Consider the following 27,208-nt stretch of genomic DNA (forward strand, 5'->3'; position numbering starts at 1 on the left):
AGATTTCCGCTTCATTACACTCACTACTACAACTTTTTTCAATTCTGCGGCAAACATGAAAAAGCTATCAAGTGGTACCTAGGCGGCGAAGTGAAGAGAAAATTCATTGAAGATAATAATCGCCGTCAATAACTAGGAAACACTATGAAAGTGTGCTGGAGAAAATAAGGAAAGGCACAAAGGCGGAAAATGGCATAAAAGGAGCAGCATCAATGAATAGTTATCCTGGGCATTGAATTGGGTGAAAGCGGCTTTGTGAAGCCGCAACAGTCGAGCCGACCAATCTAGGGTGGATCATTTAATTAAAAACACACATACTTTTTCTTGTATATATGTATGTGCTTTTACTCGCATACATATGTATCTATGTTTGTAAACTCCTGCACCAGTACAGCTTGCATGGAGATGCCAATTAAAGTTCATTTAGTTGGGATATTTTTTTTTACAAATTATGAAATTTAATTATTATTTTTTTAAGTACATACATACATTACGTTGTCCACTACAATTTTCGAAAATTAAAAAATGACCCATTAATCTAAGAACATTCCACGACAATCGTAGATACATTGAACGTAGCTTGGGCTAATATTAGGTGCACTGAAACAAATTGAAGTTGAAATTTGTTCAAAGATGTTAAGGCTGTCAAACATCTTTAGAATAAACGATGAGGAAAAGTTATAAAAATAACGCAGAATTTCGTAATGATTCTTTTAGACCAAACGATACGACTCAGCATTCTCCAGATCTATGCGATCGCCATTGACTAAGATACACGTCTAAAAAAGCGGCTGAATTATTGAGGGTTTCTTTAGCTGAGAGGAAGCTCCTGCTCAACTCCGCGCTGTCAAAGTACCGAGTAGCATCATCATGGCCGAACAGCTGTGAATAGGTATGTCCAATCAATCTCTGGCTGATATCCACCACTGTGAAGAAAGAATCTATCCCAGGCGAGAGCTCGGTCGGCCGAAATTATCATTGGCTCTGAGCCAACTCGTGCTAGAGAAGCTCGAACAGAAACTCTCGAGTTGAGTCACTTTTTGATTTTATTCTAAAGGAACAGTAACGTATTTGCAGCAGTAATAATGATCATACGTTTGCATCTGCTGCCTGGCACTAAATTCTTTTTCTTCTTCTCTGATATGCTATATTTCCGACTGGATCATTCTTGATTTTTCACACAAAAGGTTTACTCAATTTTTTCTTGACGAAGATCGTCCAAAAAGAATTTAAGAACGGCATCCCTTTTCTCATATTTTAGACCTTAGTAGTCTGATTGGCTTGTACATAAAAACAAGGTCCTTGGGGAGCGATTGAGTCTCCTTAGAGAGCAGATCAGTAGAATCTACCTCATCTTTAATAATTGAAAAACAAAGATTATTTGGTTAGTGCCTTCGTTGATATCGAGGGTGCTTTAAATGTACCCTAATGTCCTACTCGAGACTATAGTAAAAGCTCTCGGACAGTAAAAGCGCGGATTGGAAATCAACTTGAGGCTTGAGCACCGCTTACTCTCCGACAGACAAAATGAAGTGCTTACACTTATATAATCTACATTATCGAACTTCGGTGATACCCCCTCAATAAGTATACCACATTGCATCTCACAGTATCCCTCCATCTCTCACACGAAATCTTCTTTTTTTTTAAACAATAGTTAGTACAATAAGCACCAGCATTGCCAGCCTCTTGCCGCAAATCTAATCTACACTCACCTGGCATAATAAGCAGCTGCGGCCATCGCCTGCGCCGTCTCCAATCGCACCTCGATCTTGCCGTGCCGATATGGCAATTTGGCGGTGCCGTCCTCCTCGAGCACCAAAACATCCTGAAATTCGCCGGTGTCCTCCTCGAAAACGATGGGCAAAGCAGTGGGTCGTTGGTGATGGCTAGTAGTGGGCAAATTGTTGTTGTTGTTGGCATTGCCGCCATTGTGTTTGGCATTATTGGCATTATTAGTTGCATGCGCACAGGCGTTGTTGGTGCCACCGCCGCCAATGCCACTGTTGCTGTGCATTGCCGTTAATGAGGTGGCATGCGACGATTGCAGTAAGCCGGCTTGTTGTAACAACAATTCCACAGAGCTATCAGACACATCAATGGCGGAGATGCCGCAAGTGGTGGGCTGGGAATTGGAAGTCGCAGAAGAGGACAACACCTGTGTGGATGCTGTGGCTGCTGTGGCATGTATCGTTGCCTTTGTGGTGGTTAATGCCACTGCGGGTTGGGTTATCATAATTCCAGCAGACTTCTGAGTCTTTTGTTGTTGCTGTTGTTGTTGTTGTGCACCGTGCTGGTCGGCATGCGCGCCCAAAGGATGCTCGCGCGCTTGTGTGTGTTCTGAATGGGATTGCTGGTGTTGTTGTTGTTGTGACTGGTGCGGCTCCAAAAGTTGACGCTGTGCAACTGCCTTAGCCGGGTGCAACTGCTGCTGTTGTTGTTGTTGTTGTTGTTGTTGTTGTTGTTGTTGTTGCTGCTGTCGTTCGCGCAACTGCTGATACAGGTAAGGACGTTGCTCGCCATCGGCTTTGGTGCGCTGTTGCGGGTTATATTGATGCTGCTGCTGTTGTTGTTGTTGCTGCTGTTGGATTACTTGCTTTGTAGCCGCAGCTGGTGGCGCCACATATGCTGGCGGTTGCATAGGCAGCAGCTTGCTATTGAGCTTGCCACCCAACTGACCAGCGTCCAGTTTGCCGTGACTATTATTCGTTGCTGCCGCAGCTGCTCGCTTATTACCACCCACTTTTGCGGCGAGCAAACGCTTTTTCAACTGTCTCGAGGGTGGCAATGGGGGCGCCACATCTTCTGCACCAGATTTTCTAAGATTTTTAGGTGGCGGCAACGGTGGCCGCTCCTTAATTGTCTCATAGACGTGATTGAGTGGCGCAGGCGGTGGTGGTGGATTCGCAGCTGCATCGCTCTGCAGCAGAAAATGTTGCCGACTATCCACTGGCTCTACATAGGCATCGGAGAATTGGAAATGTTGCTGATAGGATGAGTAGCTTCCCAACTCTGTGGAATGTATGGATTCCTGCTTGACACCAGGTTGGTTGGTTGTTGGCGCAGGCGGCGGCGGTGGTGGTGGTGGCGGCAACTTCAAAAAGTGTACTGGCTTTTGTGCAACATGCTGCTGGTTGGGCCCACCATGTATGGGCACAAAAGTTGCCGCCGACGACGACAATCTGTCAACATCTTCGTGTGAGGAGTCAAATGGCTGCTGCTGTTGACTGTTGGCAGCAGAGAGAAAGTGGCGTGGCGATTGCTGTGTACGCTGCTGAGATTGATTTTGTTGCGGCTGACTACGTTGTTGCTGACTCGAAGAGCTGGCGAAATTGAGCTCTACTTCTTGGCCCACCTGACGCGCTGCTAGGAAACGCTGCTGCTGCAGTTGCTGCTTTTGTTGCCAGTTCGGTCGCTGCTGCTGTTGCTGTTGTTGTGGTAGCTGCTGTTGCTGTTGCTGTTGCCTCTCCAGTATACCGTCCACTTGAAATGTCGTCTGACTTAGCAAATGACGCTCGTAAATGTCGTTCAATAGATTTGTAGCGGTTTTCGATATTTGATTAAAATTTGTTTGTTGTTGCTGTTGCTGCTGCTGTGGTATACGACTCGTCTTAGCTGGCGACAAATCGCGTTGTAGCCCACCATTCGTATCGATTTGTTGCATTGCCGGCCTGCCATGTCCAGCAGCATGGCCACCAGCCACCAATGATTGCGGCATTCCCACCACCGCAATTGATTGCTTCGCTGCAGTGTCGCCAGTATTCGTGTGTGGCTGCTGTTGCTGATACTTTGCCAGTGCCTGTGCCTGTTGCCGTAGTATTTGTTGCTGCTGTTGTTGTTGCTCGTTCCAATTGCGACTCGTTTTGGCTAATTTTTGTGCGGCACTCGAATTCTCATTGCCGATTGATTGCTGTTGCTGCTGCTGGTAGTGTTGTTGTTGCAGCTGTTGTTGTAATTTACGTTGTTGCTGATACTGATGATAGCTTTGGCGCTGTTGATGACCACCACCAGCTGTTGATGTTGCGGCTCCATGTCCTTTGGGCTGGCCATCACGTCTTGCGGCTGAACTTGCGCCAACATTGTGGCGTGGTCGATGCACAGATGCCTGGGAAAAAAGAGAATTCTTGAATGAATTTTAGCTTTGGTGAATGAGACTAAATGGATTCAACAAAATAGATTTCTTTATTCACAGCTTGAAACTTATTTGGAACATCACCTAAAAGAAGTTCTTGAAGCTCTTCTCTAGGATTTATACTGGTTGTAGGTATTTCGGCGCCAAGTCGAGGCTGTGAACTGCTGGAAGACAATACCGTTTAGTCATGGAAGTAAGTTTCCTGCTCAGTTCATACATAGGATTGGATCTCGACTTGTATTTTACGAATCTCGGGTTTAGCCCTGAGGCTTTAAGGCAGCATAACTAATTCTGGAATTCAATCCGTCCAGAAATCGTATCAACACTTTAGTCGATAGACAGGCAACCAACAGACCTACCTCTCACATATGACACTCTGGATGTCGTCTTTCAGTTCGTATAGATGCCTTTTGACGTGCCTGGGCGAGGGACACTCTACGAAGGACTGCTTCATGAGCATCGTGTTATGCTACTTAACTGGGAGAATTTGAGCCTCGTCGTGAAAGTGTGTCCGGAGTGCCGTGTTCGGATATGTCTGTAGTTTCGACCACTGTGTACTGCTAGTCCCCGGGGTATTACGTGCCATGGTTATAAAATTAACCCTGATCAGAACTTAATGTTTTGGGACGCAGTCCTGCCTAAGCAGCCCATGTGGATAGGGGCAAGCCAACGTCGGGACACCTTCGCAAACTTTTGTAGCTGGAAAGATATGACGCCATTGAGGACCCAAAGACTTGAAGGGTTTCAATGAGTTAATAAACACAAAACAGGCGTTGCCCGCTTATAAACTTAAAGCCCTCAGCGTCTTCAAATGCTGGATTTGTGTTCTCTTTTGGCATTCAGTTGACTATCTAACCTTGAGGCTACCTGAGCAGGTGGAATGATTGCGTCCTCTGGTATTTCCACATATACCTATGAACATATGCACATACATACATATAAGTAAATATGTTTGAAGGTAGGCACAAATATATGTTTGTATGCACATGTGCAGCACGCCTACCTATCGACCTCCTCTCGAACACGAAAACATTGCCCATCCTCAAGAATTCATGCGTGTAAACATATTAAATTTTATTATGTAAATCACTTGAAATTCTATGTTTACACGCTTCACAGTTGTTCAATTGCTACCGAAATGAAACACACACACCAGCAGTTGAGCTATAATTCTGATTTTACGGCATCACGTCTCATCAATTAATAAAATGGGAACGAACACGAAAAGCGTCTTCGAGTAGACACAATTAAGCCATTAAAATCGTCAAACTAGATGCACCCGCATGGTATGGACAAATGTATCTACGAATGTAATTGAAGCCGGGAGACAAGTTGTAAAAAAAAGCAAATGATCGAGCGGAAATCAAGCAACGGAATGAAAATAACTGCAGTGGAAGAATGCAGCACGCACAAGAAGGCAAACAAATATGAAAGTGATACGACTACACAAACACAATTTCGGCAGGGAGCGGGGGGCGGGCGACAAGTGTGGTTGTGGAATTTGGATTTTATTACAAGTGCAGCATTTGGCTGGCTGCATGCCGCACGCCACATACCACATTGACATCGTTAAATTTACTATCAAAATAACATAACAGAAAAAAATTATCACCACCAGCAATAGCAACAACACGAGTTAGAACAATTGTCGCTATGAAAAGGAAGAATTCCATCAAAATCATGACCAGGAAAAAAGCCAAAAATTCAACAAATCAGTGACGGCCGCCCAACTGACGCACATCGAAGAGAGCAAACCACGAAAAAATGCACTTGTAGGAGGAAAGCGAGCTGCTGGTAGTAGGAAATGCGCAATTGTGATGAGTACATAATTAAATATATGTATATGTGAATGTGGATATGAGTGACTGAATATTTGTAGAGCTGCGGCGTAAGTGTGAGACATGTGGTTGCATGCCACAAAGAGTTGTAAAGTTGAGAAGTCATTGAATGAGTTTAGGAATTCGGTTGCAGGAATTTTCTGATTTGATTTTTAACATATTTTTTGAATTACGCAAGCAAGTAGGGATGTATATATTACGCTTACCACTTACTAATATCTATAAGGCGCCTAAATGTAGTTATAATGCCGTACGAAATATGGTACAGATTCCTGTTTTCAGACACATTACCGAACAAACTTTTTTGTTAAAATTTACCACTCCTTAACTTCTACCAGCATCGGTATTTTTGACCTTTACTAAAAAAAAAAAAGTAATTGAAAATGGTACTGATAGGGTTAAAGTGCAATAAAATAATATTGAGCGTAGAATTTTACTGCAAGTCATCTCGAAATCGAAAATTCCGCAGGAAGCTGATTACTTTAAGTGCTAAGAGGGTAGTTATTGGTAACAAAAAAAAAATAATTGTGGCAAAACCTCAGGCTCCTATTTTAATTATTCAGTTGGCGCTCTCAAAAATAAGAATTTTGATGCAAAATATTTTTTGCAATTTTTTTTTTAAATAAACAACGAATAAATTAAAATTTTTTTTTCTGTTTTTTGTTTTAAGTTGATTTTTAAGATAAAGGGAGACGATAAAGGAGCAGCGTTTCTTCATTCGAAACAAATGGTTTCAGCTGTTCTTTGCATTCCATTTAAATTAAAGTATCGAATCATCAACTCGCACACGTATGTATGTTATTTAGGCCAAAAGAAAAATATTAAAAAAAAAATCCGCTAAAGTATGTACGTATGTACGTAAATAAACTTTTTACTTACAAATACGGGAGCCTCATTCGCCGAAGAGTCGCCATCACTGCACCTGAAAAATTAGAAGAAATAAACTTTAATAAAACTAAAAGCTTATACATAGGAAACATTTAAAGAGAAACGTTTAAGCATAGAAAGGAAACAGTGAACGAAAGTGGGTTAAAAAAAAAAATGTGTAGACTGGTCATATCCCGCATGCACTTCATTTGATATTAGGGGTATTCACGATCCGGTACATACTGAAGTACATAAACGCAGCAGGTCGCAACCCTATTAAAAAAGAAAGCCTTATTGCAAACCTAATGGACAAGCCCTTTCATTTGACATCTTTTGTTTTTAATGCAACGAACGGTGTGGATCTTATAATTTTTTATACAGCCGGCAGCTCTATTCAAAAAAATTAAACCTTATTGCACATCTGGAGGCCAAGTCCTCTCATTCAAAGACTCACTATTTAGTCCAACGAACAGCCCACATCTTATAAATTTTGAAATTTTGCCGAACTTATTTTTTGTGACCGACAACGAAATTTTCATATGGGACTGAAAGAAAAAAATTAGCGTGTTTTTGACACAGTCTTATGTATATACATACATACATATATATACAGTGACTGAAACAACTGGCCACGTGTTGCCTTTCTTCAAATATTCGTAATGTTTTTCGAGATAAACTTTTTTTGTTATTTTTGTATAAAAATATCGTCTAAGCTTTAACCAAAAACCCAGTAAATCACAGTTTCAAATTTTATACAAATTTTAGGAAAATTCAAAAAATTTTCATCAAAATTTCAACATTTTATTGTGAACAAAAGAAAATTATCTCGAAAAACATTACGAATATTTGAAGAAAATCAACACGTGGTCATTTGTTTGAGTCACTGTATATGTACATCTAAATCAGTGATGGGCACTGCCTTTCCCGCGGGCAAAGGTCTTTTAAGCTTTCTATATATGTAGTTTGCATAGGCGCGTGCAGACACCCTCTGCCCATCGCTGATCTAAAGCTTACAAGTTACGTAGTTTTGGGGCTAACAGTACTTCAATCACTGGTTTTTTAAGTTTGAAATTTCGCTTAGTTATTCTATGCTATAGTAGAGAACAAGTGAAATTTTAAAAAACTGGCGTTGAATTCTTGAAATTTGGTTGCGATTTGTCTTGCGCATTTTACTTCATAAGAATTTTCCTAAATTTTGCATGCATAAAGTTTGAAACTTTGATTTATATAGTTTTGGCTTGGACAATGTTTTTATAGAAAAACAAAAAAAAAAATATTGAAAAGCATTATTAATATTTATAAAAATAAAATTAACATGTGAAGACTTGTTTGAGTTACTGTATGCACAGAATTCTGTTGTGCACATTTTTTCCCTAATTTACTGAACAAAATTTTGAATTTTAAAAATTGACAACAGTGAGTAAAAATAATCTACTACATTTTCAACAAGCTTTTTTTAATTATCGTTAGATGCCGCCAGAGAATTTACATCACGTTTTTCAACCTTTAGTTTACGCTCTAAGCAAAAGCTTTAGCAACAGCACAAACCGATAGCTCAGCGGTGGCTATCAAACTGTTTTTTCGCATGGTATTTTGGCTGCCAAACTGTCAGATTTTTCTTTACTCCGAAATAGTTTGAAACTGTGCTAAATGTGAACTTTTTCTTAGAACGTAAATTTTTTGGTTTATGAACTTTTTTCAGTTTTTTTTTTACTATGGTAAATTTTGTCGAAATGTGATGGAATTGAAAATCTTTGCCGTGGTATCAGAGAACTTAGATAGATAGAAAAGGTGCAAATTTTTGGAACGTAAAATTGTTTGGCTGAAAAATAAATCCATGGAATATCACCGCAGCGCGATTAACATTTCAAGAAGAGTTAACAGAGAAAAATGTAAATTTCTGTTATGATAATGTTATATTTGTTGCTAGTGTCTGGCTATGTGTTGCTTGGTTGCAGGTGAATGCAGAAACGTATTCATGTATATTTTTTTATAAAATTAAATAAATTAATATAGTTAAATTATATTAAATGTACTTTTATATTAGTTAGAATTGCTGATTTGCATTTCTGCATGACCATTTGTTAAATATAATTTATTCAGTAGTTAATGTTGCTAAAAACTTAAAAAGCATCTGTTCAAGTTCGCTTCTTGTACGAGTATTATATTATGTAAATAGTAAAAATGCATGTTAGTTAAAAAAATGATAAAATTGGTTTTTTCCCAGGCATGCGCATATGGATGCTTGTAGTACATACAGATGCGATCAACTAATTAGCAACGAAATTCAAAATGATATTGTTTGCAAATTATGTTTATTTATTTATTTTTAATAATTTCCTTTAATACATAATTCAATCTATAACAGAAACCACAATAATAAAAGTTTAAAAGCTTGCACAAATTGCAAAACAATAAATCAAACTTAAAAAAATTGTTATAAAAATTTCAAAATTTTTAATTAGAATATTTAGAAAATTTTCGGGTATGCAGCTTTGTAGTCCATTCAATCAAGTACACTAAAGTCCAAGTTTCTAGTCGTTAAAAATTACCGTTGATTTCTTAGAATTTTTTTTTCGCATTTTCTTCCATATAACACATGAACCAATTTTTTTTTTTGTATGGAAAATAAACAGCAACACCCCAACAAAAAAATCTAAAAAATCAACGGTAATTTTTAACAACTTGAAACTTGTACTTTCTTATAATATAATTGAATGGACTACAATACTGCATACCCGAAAATATATTAAATATTAAAATAAAAAATTTGGATGACCATTTCTTAAAGGTTGATTCATTTTTTTGCAATTTGTGCAAGCTTTTAAACTTAAATTTAATTAAACTTTAAAATTACAAATTAATAAAAATTATAGGGCTATTCGCGATTCGGTGCATAAGAGCTGACAAATTTATGCAATTGCAGAAATATGCCATGGATTGTGAACGAGCTTTATTAAACTGTCATGGTAAAGCTTTTGCAAAACAATTTTTGTGCATCAGCTTTGATTTTGTTTATGAATGCAATGCATAGCATTTTTATGCTATGGATTTTCGGTATTGCAAATTTGCCAAGCCATGACAAATGCAAATGCGTGTATTTTGTTTGTGTATTGCAAATAATTTGCAATACAAACTTGCAATGCAATGATGCTTGGCCATTTGCACAGGATCGCGAATAGCCCTTATGTGAAGATTTACCATATTGCTTGAAATACAATACCGGCGAACGGCAAACTTCGCCGAATTGCGCGATGCTGTCGTTCACCGTTCGCCCAGCTATTTCGCCTACTTAAACAGAATTAGAGCGATAGCGAAAACAGCTGATCCCATTTGGTCGCCTTTATAATTTGGGTGACCATATTTGGAAAAAACTAAATCATATTTAGAAATGAGGAAATGATAACAAATATAAATGTAAAACAAAGAAAGATTATTATAAATAATTTGTTTCAAGCCAGATTTAACGAATCCACAACTATATTTTTCAAACAACAACAAAAAATCGTGTTTAGGTTGTTTTCTTTTAAAACTTTGAAAGCAAAAAAGAAATACGGCCACCTTTGGCACGCACAGCTGTCATAGCCCAGCAGTGCGATAGAAATAAATCTATCGCCATGAAACGCCGCCAAGCGAACTTCGCATTTCGCTTTGGCTGTGTTCAATTTCATATGCTTGCGGGTGTTCTAATTTTGACAACGCGAATTTCGCTGTGGTGAGTTCGCCGTTCGCCGGCATTGTATTTCAGCTATATTTTCGTTTATTTGCTCGCAAAGAACATCACATTTCATGTTGCTCAACATTGTATTATGTTATCAACATTAAATTCAACAGAATTTCTACATTCCGACTTGAACTTTTCTAACGCTGTTAATTTTTCGTCCGCGAATAGTTCCCACTTTCAGTTTGCACCTTCTCTATCTATCTAAGTTCTCTGGTACAGCCCAAGACTGCAAACCCGAAGATTTTTCAAATTTTAAAAACTAGTCATCGAAATATCAAAAATTTTTATCAGAGCATTTAGGAAAATTCTAGGTATGCAGTTTTGTAGCCCATAGAATTTTACTGCAGTAAAATGTAAGTTCTAAGTGGCTAAAAATTACCGTTGATTTTTGATTTTTTTTGTTTTAGACGATTTCTTTTTTCATAACACACTTGAACGAAACCTATTTTTTTTCAGGTACGCCAATGCAACTAAAATCCTGCTTAGAGCTTAAATCCAACAAACAAACAAATTTTAGTAGTTTTACCATACATTTACATTAGGCGATTTTTTTGACAGGCGATAATCGCTTGCAAAGTTGACTTGCTGTCTACTTTAAGGCATGCGATTTCTGAATCACCATTTAGACGAGCGATTTTTCTTGAGCAATGTTGGATCGCTTCATGTAAATGCAGCTTAAGGGTTGCATTTTCAGGCAAAGTTGTATATTACAGTATTTAGAAAATACTTTAGTGGATTTCTATTTTGAACTGAAACGACCCATTTATTGGAGTGGTTTGGTTCGAAGCCCGAAAAAAAACGGCGGTTACCAGTTTTCAATCCTCGTCATAATGGTGACGGCAATGGTACAGACCTTGGTAATAATTATGGTATGGATAATGGCATAGACGATGGAAATTGAAATGATCATGATATAAGTAAAGATGATGATAATGGTAATGGAAATAGTAATTACTATTACTTGTGGTTGTACTTGTAATATTAATAACCTCGGAAATAGTAATGGCAATGGCATCTCTAAGGGCAATGATAATGTGACGGCTAGTGGTAATTGTAATGGTAATGGTAATGGTATTGGTAATGATAATGGCCATGATAACGGAAATAGTAATGATAAAGATAAAGACAAATGATAGTGGTATTGGTAAGGGTAATCGCATTTTTTTAATGGTAATAATAGTGGTAATGGTAATGCAAATAGTAGTCATGGTAATGGGTGTTGGTACTAATAGTGGTAATAGTGATGGCGTTGGTTGTGGTCATGAGGAGGCTTGTCTCCTTTCAACAACAATATAAGTATTTTCCATAAATATTCTTACCTTCCACTAATCTTCCGATTTCGCGCCGACTTTGTACGCTGCAACATGTTCCCGCTTATTTTTCAGTTCTTTTCAAAATCATCTAACTTGCTGTAGGCACTCAATAGCAAAGAGCGTTGCGCCGTGTTCTCCATAAAATGATGGACTATATTGTTCTAATTTATGGCATCAAAATCGTCTCTGAGCTGCGATAAAAAAAAAGAAGAGTGTTAAAAAAAAAAATCTTTAGTGGAATGTCAGTCAATTCACAAGAATCAGGAATTTGATAAAAGATAAAAGCAATGCTAAACAAGCAGCAAATGTGTTATATATGTAAATATATACAGACATACATATGTACATACATATTTATGACCAAGGTAGACGCGAACAGTGCGCAACAAGGAAGGCAGAATGAATAACTCTACAAGGCAGTATTTTTTAATTAAAATGCAAAAAGCTTGTCACACATTGGTCGACTTTGATTCGGTTGACGATAAACCAAAAAAAAAATAAATAACAGACGTAAAAGTGTTGATACTCCCATACACATGTCAAAGGAAATAGTAGTATTTGGAGCAATAAATGGCAGCAGCATGCGTGAATGGCTTTTCAATTTGTTTTTACGTTTTTTTTTCGGTTTCAGTGGGGAAAAACGCCTTTCTTCCAAGCACTTTTCTAAAAGAAGAGTTGCACCACTTTCTTTGTGCCTCTGCATTTCCTTATTGAAAACCTGCCTGCCTGCTGATTTCTTATCTCTTATCACCATGGAGATGCAGATGAAACTCAAATACACGGCAAAGGATTCTAAACGCAATATTTATTTCATCTGTTGCCAAAAGCCACATGCAGTGGTTGTATATCCTTTTTCCAGTCCAAATCTATTGCTGCAGAGATAAAAGGATGGTGGAGCGGAAAGGCCGCACCTTCGAGAGCTTCCCTTTAGTAACGGCAAAAAGGAAGCACAAATGAGCGAATTGTGAATCAACTCAAAATTGCATTGCTCCCACAACATTTTAGTTAATATGGAGTGTGGCTTCTGAGTAAAAATGTGCACGACAATTGATGTGTGTGTGAGTCTATGAGAATACCAGTGCCCGACCGAAGCTGTGTGTTTAAACGAAACCGAATGCGCCAAGTACTGTGGGTTGGGAGATGAGTAACTTCACTTTTGTTTTGTCAAATGACCTTCACAAGTGCCGAGAATTCATGGAGGACATAATTGGATATACCAGGATTATATATCGTTTACGATCCGGTCCATTATTTTGCTTTCACCAAACATCGAAACCAAGGTCCAGTGAACCCATTTAAGCATTTAAGTAGAACTATCAAAGATTCTATTGATTGGTATTGCACTTGCGTAGCACCGGTTTGGGGTGGTTTAGCTAAATCATAGCCCGGCCATATGATTCACTGACGAAACAATTACAAGTGGAAAAAATAGATCAGAGACGTATGAAGACTTTCTAAACTCAACCAAATTGCAACTGCATCTATCCGGCGGCAACTTATGCGTTAAGCACTTCGTTCCTTTCCTTATATTAGCCAACATATTCTTTTACAACTGCTAGGCGAATACAAAAGGACGAACAATTCGGTTCGCCACTAGAATAACTATTCTCAACCACATGCTGTGAGAATAATAGCCCAGATTGTCACTTGCTATACCCCCAACTGTCAGCTATATTGCACGCTGTTTATAAACGCAGGATATAGCACTCATAAAAGGGAATAAGTATGTATGTATGTATGTATGTTTGTTTACACTTGTTTACTTGGCTGTGTATTTGCTCGCAGGAAAAGTGCATATGAAAATCCAAGATAAGACAAATAGAGCTGAGTATTTCATTAAAAGCAGCTAAAGGAAGCAAAGCAAAATTTGCCAGCGAGTTATGTATGCACAGTGGGATTTCGGGTAGAACTTGTAACTGAAAATAAAGCTCCGTAGGATTTTTATAGCTTGAAACAAAATTTTTATTACAGAAAAAAATGTAAATGAAAATTTGGTAAGCCTACTATTGGCGTAAAATGCTCTTGCTTTTTTAGAAAAACGAATTTGTGAAAGTCTTGGACTTACTGGATCCATTTAAGAGGCGTTGCGTTGTGAGCAAAGAAGATTTTCCACATAGCTAGCGATCAATCAAAGCTTAGGATACAAGCCTGCATACATAAAAACTTATATTTACATTTATACACACACATCTACAGAAGTGGAATGCGCATTACGACCACTGTGCACTGAGCTTGGCGCAGTTGACACGCAAATAAAGGCTTTAAAGAAAATATGCAGTGACATTTCTAATGGCATGATTGCATACATACATACATACATACAAACATAATAAACTACTTTGAGCTCGAAAATAATATTGTTTGAGGTGCGATAAAAATCACGTTGCACTGCACTAAAAGCGAGGGAAGTTGACGCCAGTCTACGGCATGGAAAAAAAAAACGAAATGATATTCAGGCTGAATATGTATACATACGTATGTATGTATATACGCATGTAGTATATCCTTTTTGGAGTGCATGATTATAATTTTCTTCCTTCCAAAGGATTATTAACCAAAGAAGCAAGCAGTGGGCACAACTACAACTACTCGTATTTAAAAACTATAACTTTGCAAGAACAAATATGAATTTAATTTTAATTGACAGCCATGTTTTACTTATACATTTGTACATACATACATACAAATGATGACATTAATTTTCGTAGCAGCCGAGCTTTGATTATCGAGCGCTTCCTGGTTCCTTTCTACTCAAAGCTTGGACTAGATAAGCTTTAAGCTCGACTGCCTTAAGTTTGGTGCACTCAACGTTGAAAACTGAGAAATATACCGGGAATTAAATAAATATTTAATTTAATTTTTTACAAAAATATAGTTTATTCTTTAACAAAACCCGTATAAATCCCAATTTCAACTTTGTGCTATATTAAAAAAAAAAAGTTCAACAAAATTTCGTAAAAACTTCAAGTCTTTTTGCATGGATTTCTTATTAAGATTTTGAGTACGCAATTTTGCAGCCCAGTTAATTTAAATTTAAAAAAGTGCAAGTCTGAAGTGGCTAAACTTTATCGTTGACTTTAGGCAATTTTTTATTTTTATTTTCGTTCCACATAAAAAATCGTCGAACATACCTACTATGGAAGAAAGCGCAGAACCCCATTGCCATTGCTTGCCAAGGAAGTGTCCGCTGTTAGAAAAAACACGTTTAGATGTCGGTGGGGCCATGAATTAGAATTTGGGCTCTACCGGGTGGTAGTGTGCAGCTCTACCCACTTGGCAACGGTGGCCATCTGCGCTGAATTTAATGCAAAATAATTCTCCGTATACCAGTCCATGGTCCGCTCGACGCTTCAGCCGGAGTTAGATACCCTCTCATGGATATTCACTTAAGACACAAATTCCAAATGGTTTGCAACTAAGAGTTCTCTAAGGCTCAGGATGTCTAACAGGCTACCTTCATTTAAGGTAGAGTTGAGTTTAAAAAAAATAGTACCTTCGACTATCAGATCACTTAGATCGACTTGGCCACAACTTGGTATCTTATTCAGTCTTCACGGACTGGACGCGGAGTTCCGCGGCAGTTTTCAACGAAACCATTTATTCTTGAACCTGCACAGCTTAGGCGTTTTACAGTGTGTTAAATATACTTTTTTTGTGACCAAATATAGTATTTCGACAACAACATTTCAAAGCTTTGGATATGGCGAATTCAGGAAAAATGGTCTCGTTGGATAAAAAAATTACCTGTTTACCTTACGATTGGGTGAAACAATGCGAATTCACAATGACGGGCCTAATATGGTAGTGTCAATAGCATACTTTAAATTTTAACATCTCAGCGAAGAATAATCGGAATTGAATATCTTATAAAACTTGAGCAATGCTGACAACGGATTTGGGTTCCGTGCAAAAAATTGCATAGGAAATAGATGGTCCAGTTCTTGGATCTGGGATCGTCCAAAATTTTGTTGGCTAGTGTAATTTATTTAACATACATACATATGTACATAATTTCGTAACTAACTGGTCATTCATACATACTTTGTTCATATTTATGCATTAATGAATATGGGTATAGGCTCAGCCAAAAAATTTGCTATTAATTATTTACATTAATAATATTCGCTTGTTAAGGAACTTTATTATGCGCAAATTTATTATCAATTTAGAGAAAAAAACACTTTTACATACAAACAAATGTAACTAAATAATTCATTAAGGTGCCTCGCTAAAATATTTTTGCTTAATAAAGAACTTTTCCTGTTGAAGAGTATAGAGCGAGTATGTAGATAACTGAAAATTCCATTATTGCACACAGATTTCTTTGGGAAAAGTATATTGCTAGTCTGCTGTAAGAACATCGTAAACCAGAATCGATTTTTTATAGTTAAATATTCAGAAATTAAGTTGTGTAAAAATGCATAACGATCTCTTTAATCCGCGTCTTACTTGTATAGATAGAGAAGTTGATTTCTTAGGATCGGTTGTTCTATTCTTGTTATCACTACCGCCCAGTTAAACGTCATTATCGACATTTTCGATATGAACATGAATATAACATTGGATCGATAAAGCAGTCATTGTATTTAACCAGAGCTTCTACCACCGATTTGTATTAACCAGACATTGTACAACCGGCCCTTAGAGGTTTACACTTTTCAACGTTGCTTAGGAACCATAAATGGAGAAGTGGAAAACGATCACTCTTTGAGTAAAGTAAGGAACCGAACTAAGAGTGATGACAGCTTTGTCATTTTGATTAAAATTTACGATTATATTTCTTATATTTATGTGGAAGAAATCCTGACATAAAAATCTTTCTTTGATTTTTTGAGTTATCACCTTTTTCTAGGAAACGAGCGATATATGTAAATTTACAGGGAAATTTTGGAAATTGTTTTTCAACTCACCACAGTCTTTCGTAAGAAAATTGTCAGTTCTGGCAACTATCTTGAAAGTTCTTGTCTGTCTCTCGAAGGACTAATTCAACTATCCGTTCTAGACTTTTACCGAAGAAATCGTTATTTTCCACGACAAAATAGTTTTTTATATACTATAGTACTTATGTATGTCATTAATATCACTTCAAAAATCACTTCAGCTTGACTTTGGAAGTCATGAAATTTTTCGACGATCCACCTTAACCTCCAAATCGAATGCATACAAAATATACGTCACCATCAAATAGCACTGCCCAAATTAGAGTGGCCACAATTGGCGCTATAATGTTTGCTAATTTTCAATTAGTGGTCAGTTTATTGTGAATTTCGTATTCGTTATTTGCTCTGAAATATGAAAGCCCATAAAAAAAAAAACGAAAATGTGTATCGCCAATTTGGCCAACCGCAATTAAGTGTTTTGTACTTATTTTAGCTAATTACTCTGTTTTATCATTGTTTCTATGTAGTTGCTCAGTTTGGGCTGCGAAAAAAAGGAACTCCCCCAAGTGCCACCAATATTTCCGGTGCCCTTCTTCTATGTAGATATTCGTGGATGCTTTCGTGTTCCGTCCATGAGAGTTGAGTTAAAGTATATATTTACGGGGATATCATCATTCAAGACGTCATAAACTTCGGCCTATATTTCCTGGTGTAGTATGGATCCCTTTTAAATATCTATATCTAATGGTCATACGGAACTTTTACTATGTTTAAAAGTCGTACGAGTACATATTGTTCAGGACTATTTCAGGTACTTTTCGGAACTTGTTCGGGATCATTTTGAGATTAGTTCGGATCTAGTAAAGGACCATTTTTAGACTAGAGTGGAATCATTTTTGGACATTTAAGGTACCATTTCGGCACCATTTCAACACATGTTTGAGATAATTTCCGGACAAGCCCACGAGTTTTTCGATCCTTTCAAATCCTGCTCAAGACCATTAAGGGACTGTTTCTGGACCATGTGAGACGAGTTCATTCATTCATTTAACGACTAGTTCATGACTATTTCAGGAACTTTTCGGAACTAGTTTGGGATAATTTTAGTAAGATACTATTTTGAGACCGTTTAAAAATGTTTTCGTTATCTTTCCGGGATAAGTTCAGGACTTTCTCAGAAACACCTCGGGACTGCTTCAGAACAATTTTGGGACTAGTTCGAGATTGTTTCTGGGTAATTCGAAGCTAGTCAAGAAATTATCCTATGTTTTAAATTTATAAGAGTAAAAAAAATGTCTTAGTATGAAGCTGTGAGCTCTAAGCTAGACACCAGAGATGTGGCGTCCACACAGCAGCCCTTGGACAAAGGATTTTAAAGTGATTAAAAGACCGCGTAAAAACTCTCTGAGGTCGTCGTTGCTTTAGAGCAGAGATGGGCAGAGAGAGCTTTTACTCTGCACGCGCCTTTACAAAATGTATAGAAAGCTTAAAAAAGCTTTGCCCGCGGGCAAGGCAGGGCCCATCACCGCTTTATTTGAGAATAATAAGACCACCATCAGTGGCCTGTGTTATAGTCAGAGTGGAGTAGATATTTGCAATGCAGTATAAAATTCTGACGGGGGATTAAAGTGTGTTCTTACTACATACATAGGTATGTATGTATTACATATTTAAAAAAAAGTTCCTAAAGCTTATGGAAGGTTTTAAGCCATAGTTGTAAGAGGTGATTCGAAAGAGAAACATATGGGTATGATTTCGATTCAGTAGAAATCTTTAAAGATCCGCCTAAGCCAATAAAAGCATCCCTGGTTGAATTTTTCATTCGAACTCCCATTGTTGAGTATAAATGCACTAAGCGCATTAGACCCGGACCAACTTTCAACATCTACCAGCCATCAGGAGACATCGTTTTTCAACTTGGGAGCAGCCAATCATCAACATATATACATACCATCGGAACATCGGAATACACTAGTTCCCACAGCGGTATATTTATCCCATCTAAGCGATGAGCCAACTGCGGGCGAGAGCTCAAAACCCTACAATACAATCTCATCATTAATTAGGTCAAGTTGTTTGCTGTAAAGTTATAATATTATTGAATATTTAAACCAAAAACACCACAAGAACGACTTAAGTAGTGTCAGATGAACTCGCATAGTTTGAGCAGCTGCTTACTTGAAGTGGTCTTGGAAATTTCCAATGGAATTCCAATTTCAGTATTAAAATTTAGGTAAAAATTGCTATCTCGCTCATTCTTGCTTAGCATTCCTTCCATTCAACGTCAAATGATTTTTTTATGCAATACATATTTTCTTAATTTAATTGAAATTAAGTATAAATACTAAAGCAAAACCACCATACATTTGTTTATGCTGGGAGGCTCGAAAGTAAGTTAAGCTTTCTAGCAAGGCAACATTTAAGACTTTTACCAAGTTCTGTCCGCTTTGTATCTAGCTCCTTAGCTGGCAACTGGCCCACCTCACCTCCTTTGCCCATTTCAAGGGCCATTTAGCTTTTGACGCTTTTAATCTGTTAGCAATTTTGTCCGTGTACTATTCCCACTTTGTGTACATAACTTTTGAGCTGTCAGAGAGTATTTTTTAATTATTATCCAAACAGTTTCGGTTTCGCGAAAAATTCCATCAGTTGAGTACATCAAAGAGTTCAACTTTCAATTTCATATGCTACCACGATGTTTAGTACAACCCAATTAACTCATCTAACTATCTGCCATGATTGCTTTCACTTAGAATTAACTAACGCATTGCCACAATCACTAACCCCCCCCATTATCCAACTTCTCCAAAGACGCTCACATTTGCTGTATATCTCTGCTGTACTGCCATTTAACTCTCACCACATTTTCGAGCTCCCAGTTACCCCCAATCTATTTACCAACCACTTCCCTTTTGTGCAAGCCATTAACCTGTCGACAGGGAGTCCCCAAGTTATGTACATTACGAATATTATCAGCCAGATAGACCGGCCAGCCAGTCGACCACCTTTATTCGTTCATCTCACACCAGCAGGAAGTACGTAGTGTTGATGGAGCAGTTAGCATCCGGGATGCTTCGATTAAACTATGTAGTCTGCCGTGCGAAATGAAGAGTGAAATGTCATCGTTGCTTTTGCTATTCGAGTGTGGATGATAATGGTGGTGATAATCGAAAGACAACAAAAACACCAACTCATTTAAGACAACAACGGCGGACTACAGTCAATGCTGCGTATAAATTACGCAACAACAATTCTGAGGTACAATAGCAATCATTAGTGGAAGAACGATTCCACTGACTGACTATACGAGTGCTTCGTAAAAGGCACGAAACAAATTCTTGGAGGCAAATTAGGTTGCTGAAGGATGATACGAAACAATAACTGAGACTGAGGCTCGGGTTGGGGCTTGGGCTGGCGCCTGGGGCTGTGGTTGAGTTGTGAATTCCACTGGATGTGCGCTTAAAAGATTAATTGTTAATTTACGCTGATAAACGCCTCAGGTGGAAATGAGAATTAATGGTGTGTATATTGCATCGACACGCTCCACGAGTTGACAACAGTGGATGAATGGCAGGGTGATTGCTGGGTTAAAGAGCTAAATTGGTGTATGGAGGAAGGAATTTTACTTAATGTTGATTACTTTGAGTTGTTTACTGATTGTTTCGTTTTACTGTTAATACATAACTATCTCACATTTTTGGTATAATTTTGGTAAGGTTGTTGTTCTGCAGGCGAGAGGCTTGCTATTTGCTACTTGGCAGTTTTAAAGCGTCTTTGTTTGCCTAATAGGCAATTAATTTGTATTGCACTCACACTGGTCTGGATAAGACCCTTCACCGAACACTAGGCTTCTAACCGGAACCCCAATGGGACACTGGAGCATTGGCCACATTCAAGCCCGATTCGGAGCCCCGCATACGCAATCATTTATGTCATACATATACGAGGAAGAAATAGAATCGAACTAGCACCAACTGAACTGGTGCCCGCCACCACTACTTCGAGAACTTAAAACTGGATTAAGGGGACTACTGGAATTCGTCAGAAAATGGGATGGTTAAACATGTATAGGGGCAAGACTGGCGAATATATCATTTGGGTATCACAATGGTCTAAGCGAACTTTAATTAACCTAACCTAAGTCAAACTCGGGCCCGACTTATTAATAGAAGAACCGTTACAATAGCAGTTATCGAAATAAGGAGGAAACCGAAAGCCTCGAAAACCTTATCTGGCGTTTTTCTACCTTGACTAGGCACTTTTTAGATCGGGATTCTCATCGCTTTGCCATGTAAGACAAACTATTTGGTTCTGGTTCCAGGGAATCGGTATTCGCCAATCGAAAAACTGTTTCATAGAAAGCTCATTTAAGCCCAGATGCACCTCGCACTAAGTCATATGAATATGAATGAAGTCGGCAACCAAAGTCCAACCTAACTTAATCGACATCTCGAAGAGTTTGTATGATTCTATGAGAGATGCCAGTATACATACCAAGGCTTTAAAATAGAGGTGAATGTATGCCTTGGAAAATAATAAGGCAGATGATAAAATATCACTATAGCTCGAAGTTGCATTCGACTATAAAGGCATTTAATAAAAGAGTACTAAATATCCTTAGTCCATAAAATTACGTTGGGAACATACAAAGGTTTAGGTTATAAAGGAAGGCAGCGCAGGGCATAGTACTCAGACTGGGTTATGTGAAAACTTCGTTTAGAGTAGATATATGGGTTTTCCTGTCTATTTGAAAATCGCTTAGCATGTAAGGAGGCTGATAGAGCCTTGCAGACCCCGCATTAGCGAAGGCCTTTCAACCTGCATATTTATTGTATGATTGTATGAGTACTGATAGATATGATCCTTAATAAAGTTCAAAGACCTTAGCCCCAAACTTTGAGCAAACCTCTGCCATTGCCACAGCCTGCGTTTCAGGTCCAAGCTGTTTCAATCCAGCTAACGGTATCATTTTTTTTTTCAAAAAACCTGGGTAACAGTTATTCATCGCCACTCTGTATATTGTAGTCTAAGAATCTAAATGCTCCCTAATGCCCAACAAACGTTGCATGACTGATCGACGGTTAATTTTTTGCTTTAAGGAACTGGTAAATTCAATGGACTCTCGAATTTGAGGGTCGTTTAAAAGTCCCCGGAAACTACTCTGGTGCTCGTTTTCTCTTTTTACTATATTACTTTCTCAGCCGGAAAGATTGAACCCAAGGTTTGCCTAAAGTCGTCAAGCCGTTTCTTTACTCTCGGTCCCAGGATCAATAAGAATTGCTATAACCGCCAAAATAGGGATGCTTCACCCGGAGACGAAATAAAGGTGTCCTTGTCTTGCAGTCAAACGGCCGATCGAACACACATTTTCTATGATTAACCAACTATCGCCAGACTTAGACCAAAGTTATTAAATTCGCCCACAGTCGAACCTCTTGGTACTAGGCGTTCATTTAACATGAACCTCTTTACTTTATTAAAGAAGCTAATAGTACATGTATTGGGCTCTCGGTGTTATGAGCGTATCGTAGGAATATAAAATCTACACCGAATTTAATAGTTACTTATTCTCCAAAAATCCCTTTCACTTTCCCACTGGGGTAAACGCAATTGCCGTTTAAATATTATTTATGATTGCCTGTCCTGTGCAAATTGACAGCAAAAGTATGGCCAAGGAAATGACTAAACTTTAACTTTAATGCATAGCCTACTGCAAGTGAGTAGAACGCCATTTCACCAACTACAAAAGAAGAAGTTGCTTCCGCACCGGCAAAAGTTTTCCCCAACGCACGGACACACAACCACATACACACACACACGAATAGAGAATTGTTAAGAAGTGAATAATTCTCAAATGCATCTATTATTTAAATCTATTCAATTCGCTCTGGGTAGGAAAATATGCAGAAAGTCTATTAGCCTACGGCCAACAGGAACCATGGACTGAGCCAGCAGAGCAAAGTAGAAAAGTAAGACATTTGCAATTCTCAGTTGCACGCTCGGAACTTAAACGACGTTTAGGCTTAACTGAGCGCACATTTCGCATTTCCGTTGTTAAGAAGAAGAAGAAGAAGAAAAAGGAGCAGCAGCAGCCACCAGCCAGCAGCCAGCCGTTGCCGGACAGCAGCCGCGTGCCGCATGACAACTAAATAATCAACGCAAAACACCTACGCACAGCAGTAAGGAGCAACGACGATGACGATGACGATGTTGCTGGGCGGGCGTCTTATTGTCTGCGGCGCAAATGAATGCGGACAACCCGCGGCGTACCAAACTGTCTGGAGAGAAATAAAAGTTTGATTTAAAAAGCAATGAGTGAGTAGAGAAGCAGATGCCGAAGAAGGAGGGGAGTGAGAATACTGCGCATCATTTCGCTTTCTGTTAATGGACAACAATGTGATTGTTGAAGTTTTGCTGGCGCAGCATGAAATTCGCAGCAGTCCTAGAAATAGAAATGCGAAGAACGCAAAATTCAGAAGTGGCATATAGAGAAAAATTAGTGGTGAATGGAAGAAAGGCACTTGTATTTAAAAAAAAAAAGTGTTTGTTAGCAGAAAGAAGAAAGTGAGTAAGTGTAAGAAGTGGGATATTGTTTCAAAAGTTTTTAGGTGGTTATTACCGGCGGCAAGGCATTGAGCCTCCTCTGCTGCATTTTCGTTCCGTTTGAAAGGATGATTGCGGTGATAGGGACGGATGGTCAGCCAGGAGGCAAGTAAATGTAAGCAGAGTGAAAGAGTAAGTGGAGAAGCAACACTTATTATTGCTTTAACACTAATAACTGCAGGCCAACTTTTGCTTTCTCCTGGCCCCTTTTGTGAGCACCCTAATTCGTTTAGCCATGGGAAAGGTTAGGCCGCAAAATGAGCGCTTGCTCAAGTGGCCATAAAAAAGTTTAACATAAAAATTCCAGCAAGTAATGAAAATTCACGAGTCTGATAGTTAAAATGAAATTGTGAAATTATAATTTAAGCTGGGCTTAAGCTAAACAAAACCTTTTAAAGAAGAGAAAAAAATGAAAACCTGCAGCGTTCATAATCAACAGCTGCGTGCACTCAATCGCCTGCACTGGATTGTAAACAGCATTTTTTGAATATTTTTTTTTATTTTTTGTTTTTTCTTTTAATTTTTTGCGCTCATTTCTTAATGCAAAAAAATCCAGTTACTTTACCGCCTCATTGACGCGCGTGCTCCACTTTAACACGCTCCATTGCACGCATATTGGCCACGCCTCCTTCAACATTAATAAATAGCTGTTATGCAGCACGGAGCCTTGGAGATTTCAGCACCGCTTTCAACAACAAGGTGAGCTACAATAGAAACCAAACGCCCATTTTATGATAACTGCAGCGTGCAGTAAGAAGGCCAGCCTGCACCTGTCGCTATTTTACACAACTTGCTTGTGCTTAGTTGCAGTTGCAATTAACGCTAAGACACGCCAACAGCATGCTTCGTTAGCTACGGCGACGATAGGTAGCTATCATCAAGTGGCCATTGCACTGCTGTTTAGGCAAAGTGGAAAAATGAAAATAATAGCTACGAGATGAAAATCGTATATTCGGTTTTTGAGCGTTGAAGATGTCAGGTTAATAGTCTCACGTATACGATTGGAGATGGCGATGGATGTTTAACGATGAGGATCTGGTATATGAAACAACAAGGCTGCTGAGCGATTTTCCAAGGAGCAAATTTATTCTACAGTAAGGTTTTCAAAAAGGATAGCTTAGGTTAAATTAGAATAGCGGTGAAAAACTTAACTTTGGTTTATCGACAACGGGTTTATCGATACCGGGCAACTTCCACAGCTTTTCAACCTTGCCCAGATAACCACTCCAGTAGGTGAAAAAATATCCATCTAAGGGCATAAGAAGTTCAGAGGCTATATATAGCGTCGGTTCAGATTAGTATGGTCGGGTCAAGGACCAACTTAACGACCTAAAGCAGCCAAGGATTTCACCAGCCACCAACCAATACCGACGCACCGATAGTCGGTCTGGTCACTTCACCGAAATATAGGATTTTTACATCATATGAAAAGGCACAGGTCAATAAGAACCTACGAGCGGTGGAGGAAGGGCTAAAGCACTCCCTTGCTGCGATAGTAAAAGAAGGTGCCACAACTGAAGTAGGACATCGCAAATCCAGACTTTTAAAGGACACTCAATGGTATAAAAGCTGACTTAGATGACAGAGAAGAATTAGATGAAGGACCGCCAGTGGCAGAGGGGGGTTTACCCATCTTCATTGAGCGTTCAAAGATGGAACAAGGAACTTGAGCATCTGTCTACTCGAAAGACCTGCAGATCAAGCGTTCGTTTAGTCTACCGAACGACTACAGAGTCTTCCAAGCGGAGATCTACGCAATAGAAAAGGCGACGAGCCATTTACTTATAGCGTTTTCTTTTATCGAAATAATTTTGCAATTATTTTTCCCTGCGCCAGGGCTGTCAAGTTTTTGTGTCCTTTTCTCAGCATCTTTACATGCATATTGCGTGTTCTTTTTTTAATATGTTGCACTCTGATAATCTTGCCATATAAGAAGGTGACATGTTTTCGAGAAAATAAATCGCCATTTGCAGTATAGTTCCAGACGACAATAGCACTATCTTTGTCGACAGTCAATCAGCTATAAAGACAATAGGATATAAAATGTAGTGAAATCGGGAATTGTATGGAAATGTCGCACCACCCTGGGGCTCAGAGATGCAGACAGAAGAAGCGGATAGCTCCTTACTACCACCGTTTAGTGATCAGGTTGGGAAAATTTATGAATACACATACCGTGGCCACGAATAAGGACTTGTTTAACAAATGGGAAGACTGTGAGCTTAGAAGATTGTTATGACCGCGGCTTATGAGGGTTCTGAAACTCAATAGGTGTGCGTCATTACAGGACACTGTGCTATAGCACCAATGCTTCAACGATGGCGAATACCAACAGTTATTCTCTGAAGAAGCTGCCGTGATGAGAATCAGGAAGAAGAAGGCTCAATTTACCACTTTCTGTGACGATGTCCAGGTCTACAATTGAGGCGCCTCAAGCACTTGGGTTCACGCTTCTTCAAAAGTCTAGGCGAGATAACGGAGGTGGAATTGTTGGATCTTCTCGGCTTCATTAGGGATAGTAATTGGTTCAGTAGAATAATGACTTGAAATTAATTAATTCCTGACACTTGCTTACAGAGGGCATTCACAATTCTGTCTCCGAATGAAAGTATGGAATATTCCATACAACCTCTCCTAACTTTGTCTGAAAGTTGTTGAAGCCCAGAGTATCCCATCACGATACGCGAGAGCTTGGCGGCGTCTCAACATCGTATTCAGTGGAAATCTCGGAGGTGCTCCCAGAGTTTAACGCAGTCACTTCCTCGCACAGTTGAAGAGTTGTTAATACAGAGCAAACAGATCGAAAAAACAATACTAGTAGTTTTGGGTCTCAACAACAACAACGTAGACATTCTAGAAAAGCGACAACTTTGGTTGCGGGAAGATCAAGGCCTGCAAAAAAGACTTTGAAACTCAAGTCAATTTAATGGCATTCGTGTTACTGAAAATTTTCCTCCTACGTTCTGGGATACCCTTATGTGCCACTTCGTGTTCGTTAAACGCTGATTGAAAAATCGGGGTTTTATAGTCCATAACTTTTTAACAAATCCATAAATCGTTGCTATTTATAATTTACGTTAATTTATTTTTCGTTGGTTTTGACATCTTAACAAAAAATTAAGAAAAGTTTTTCTAGTAAATGTAATTTTTCTTTTAAAGCCAAAATGCACATGTTAACGATTTTTCTTTAACTACACACAACTCAAGTCCCGTTAATGCCGCATTCATGGCACTTAAATGTAAACTTATGTATGTATGTATGTATGACCACCATATAAGCTCTAACCTTATAGTCATAAACGAAAAAATATATATGTATACATATGTATGTACATACGTATGTAAATATGAGGATGCCAATAAATAAACTCTTAAAAAGCGCACACATACATATATATGTATGTATATAATTTTTTACACCAAAAAATTTGTATCTCTCCAGAGTTTTGTAATCAAAAGGGAACATCATAACAAAGCATTCTGCCCCGTTCATATTAAATCGTTAAAAAAGCGCATAATTTGTAGATTATAAAAAAATCCGAAAGACATTTTTAATGAAATCATAAATAACGCGATTGATGTATCCGTCATAATTTGTCAGCTTATCGCTGGTGGGCAGCAGAATTTATGATGATGTGACGAAGCCAGTTGACCAGCTGACAGCCAGACGGACAGATGTAAGGAGTGACAGAGAGCAAATAGCTTAAGGGGGACATAAACATGAAAACATACATACTTAGATAGCAACATGGGTTATAGTATATATATATATGTACTTACATATGTAAACACATCTGGAAATACTATACATTCATACATATGTAAGCAGACAAGAGATCAAGCAAACAAAC

The 27,208-nt window shown here is 38.5% G+C and overlaps 1 protein-coding gene across 1 annotated transcript in view; it reads right to left on the minus strand.

Moving 5' to 3' along the window:
- LOC118742070 (transcription factor SPT20 homolog) overlaps positions 1-27,208 on the minus strand; it is a gene marked incomplete at its 3' end in the record, with an annotated part of 210,209 nt that overhangs the window by 106,551 nt on the left and 76,450 nt on the right. Inside the window, exons 3-5 of the mRNA XM_036474038.1 lie at positions 11,881-12,065; positions 6,850-6,892; positions 1,716-4,105 (exon numbers count right to left, since the gene is read on the minus strand). Of these exons, the coding sequence (XP_036329931.1) occupies positions 1,716-4,105; positions 6,850-6,892; positions 11,881-11,927 (2,480 nt within the window). The remainder of the gene's footprint in view (positions 1-1,715; positions 4,106-6,849; positions 6,893-11,880; positions 12,066-27,208) is intronic.

The sequence above is a fragment of the Rhagoletis pomonella genome, unplaced genomic scaffold (assembly GCF_013731165.1).
Source record: "Rhagoletis pomonella isolate Grant_MI unplaced genomic scaffold, Rhpom_1.0 Rhpom_scaffold_00006, whole genome shotgun sequence".
In the NCBI taxonomy this organism is placed as follows: domain Eukaryota; kingdom Metazoa; phylum Arthropoda; class Insecta; order Diptera; family Tephritidae; genus Rhagoletis; species Rhagoletis pomonella.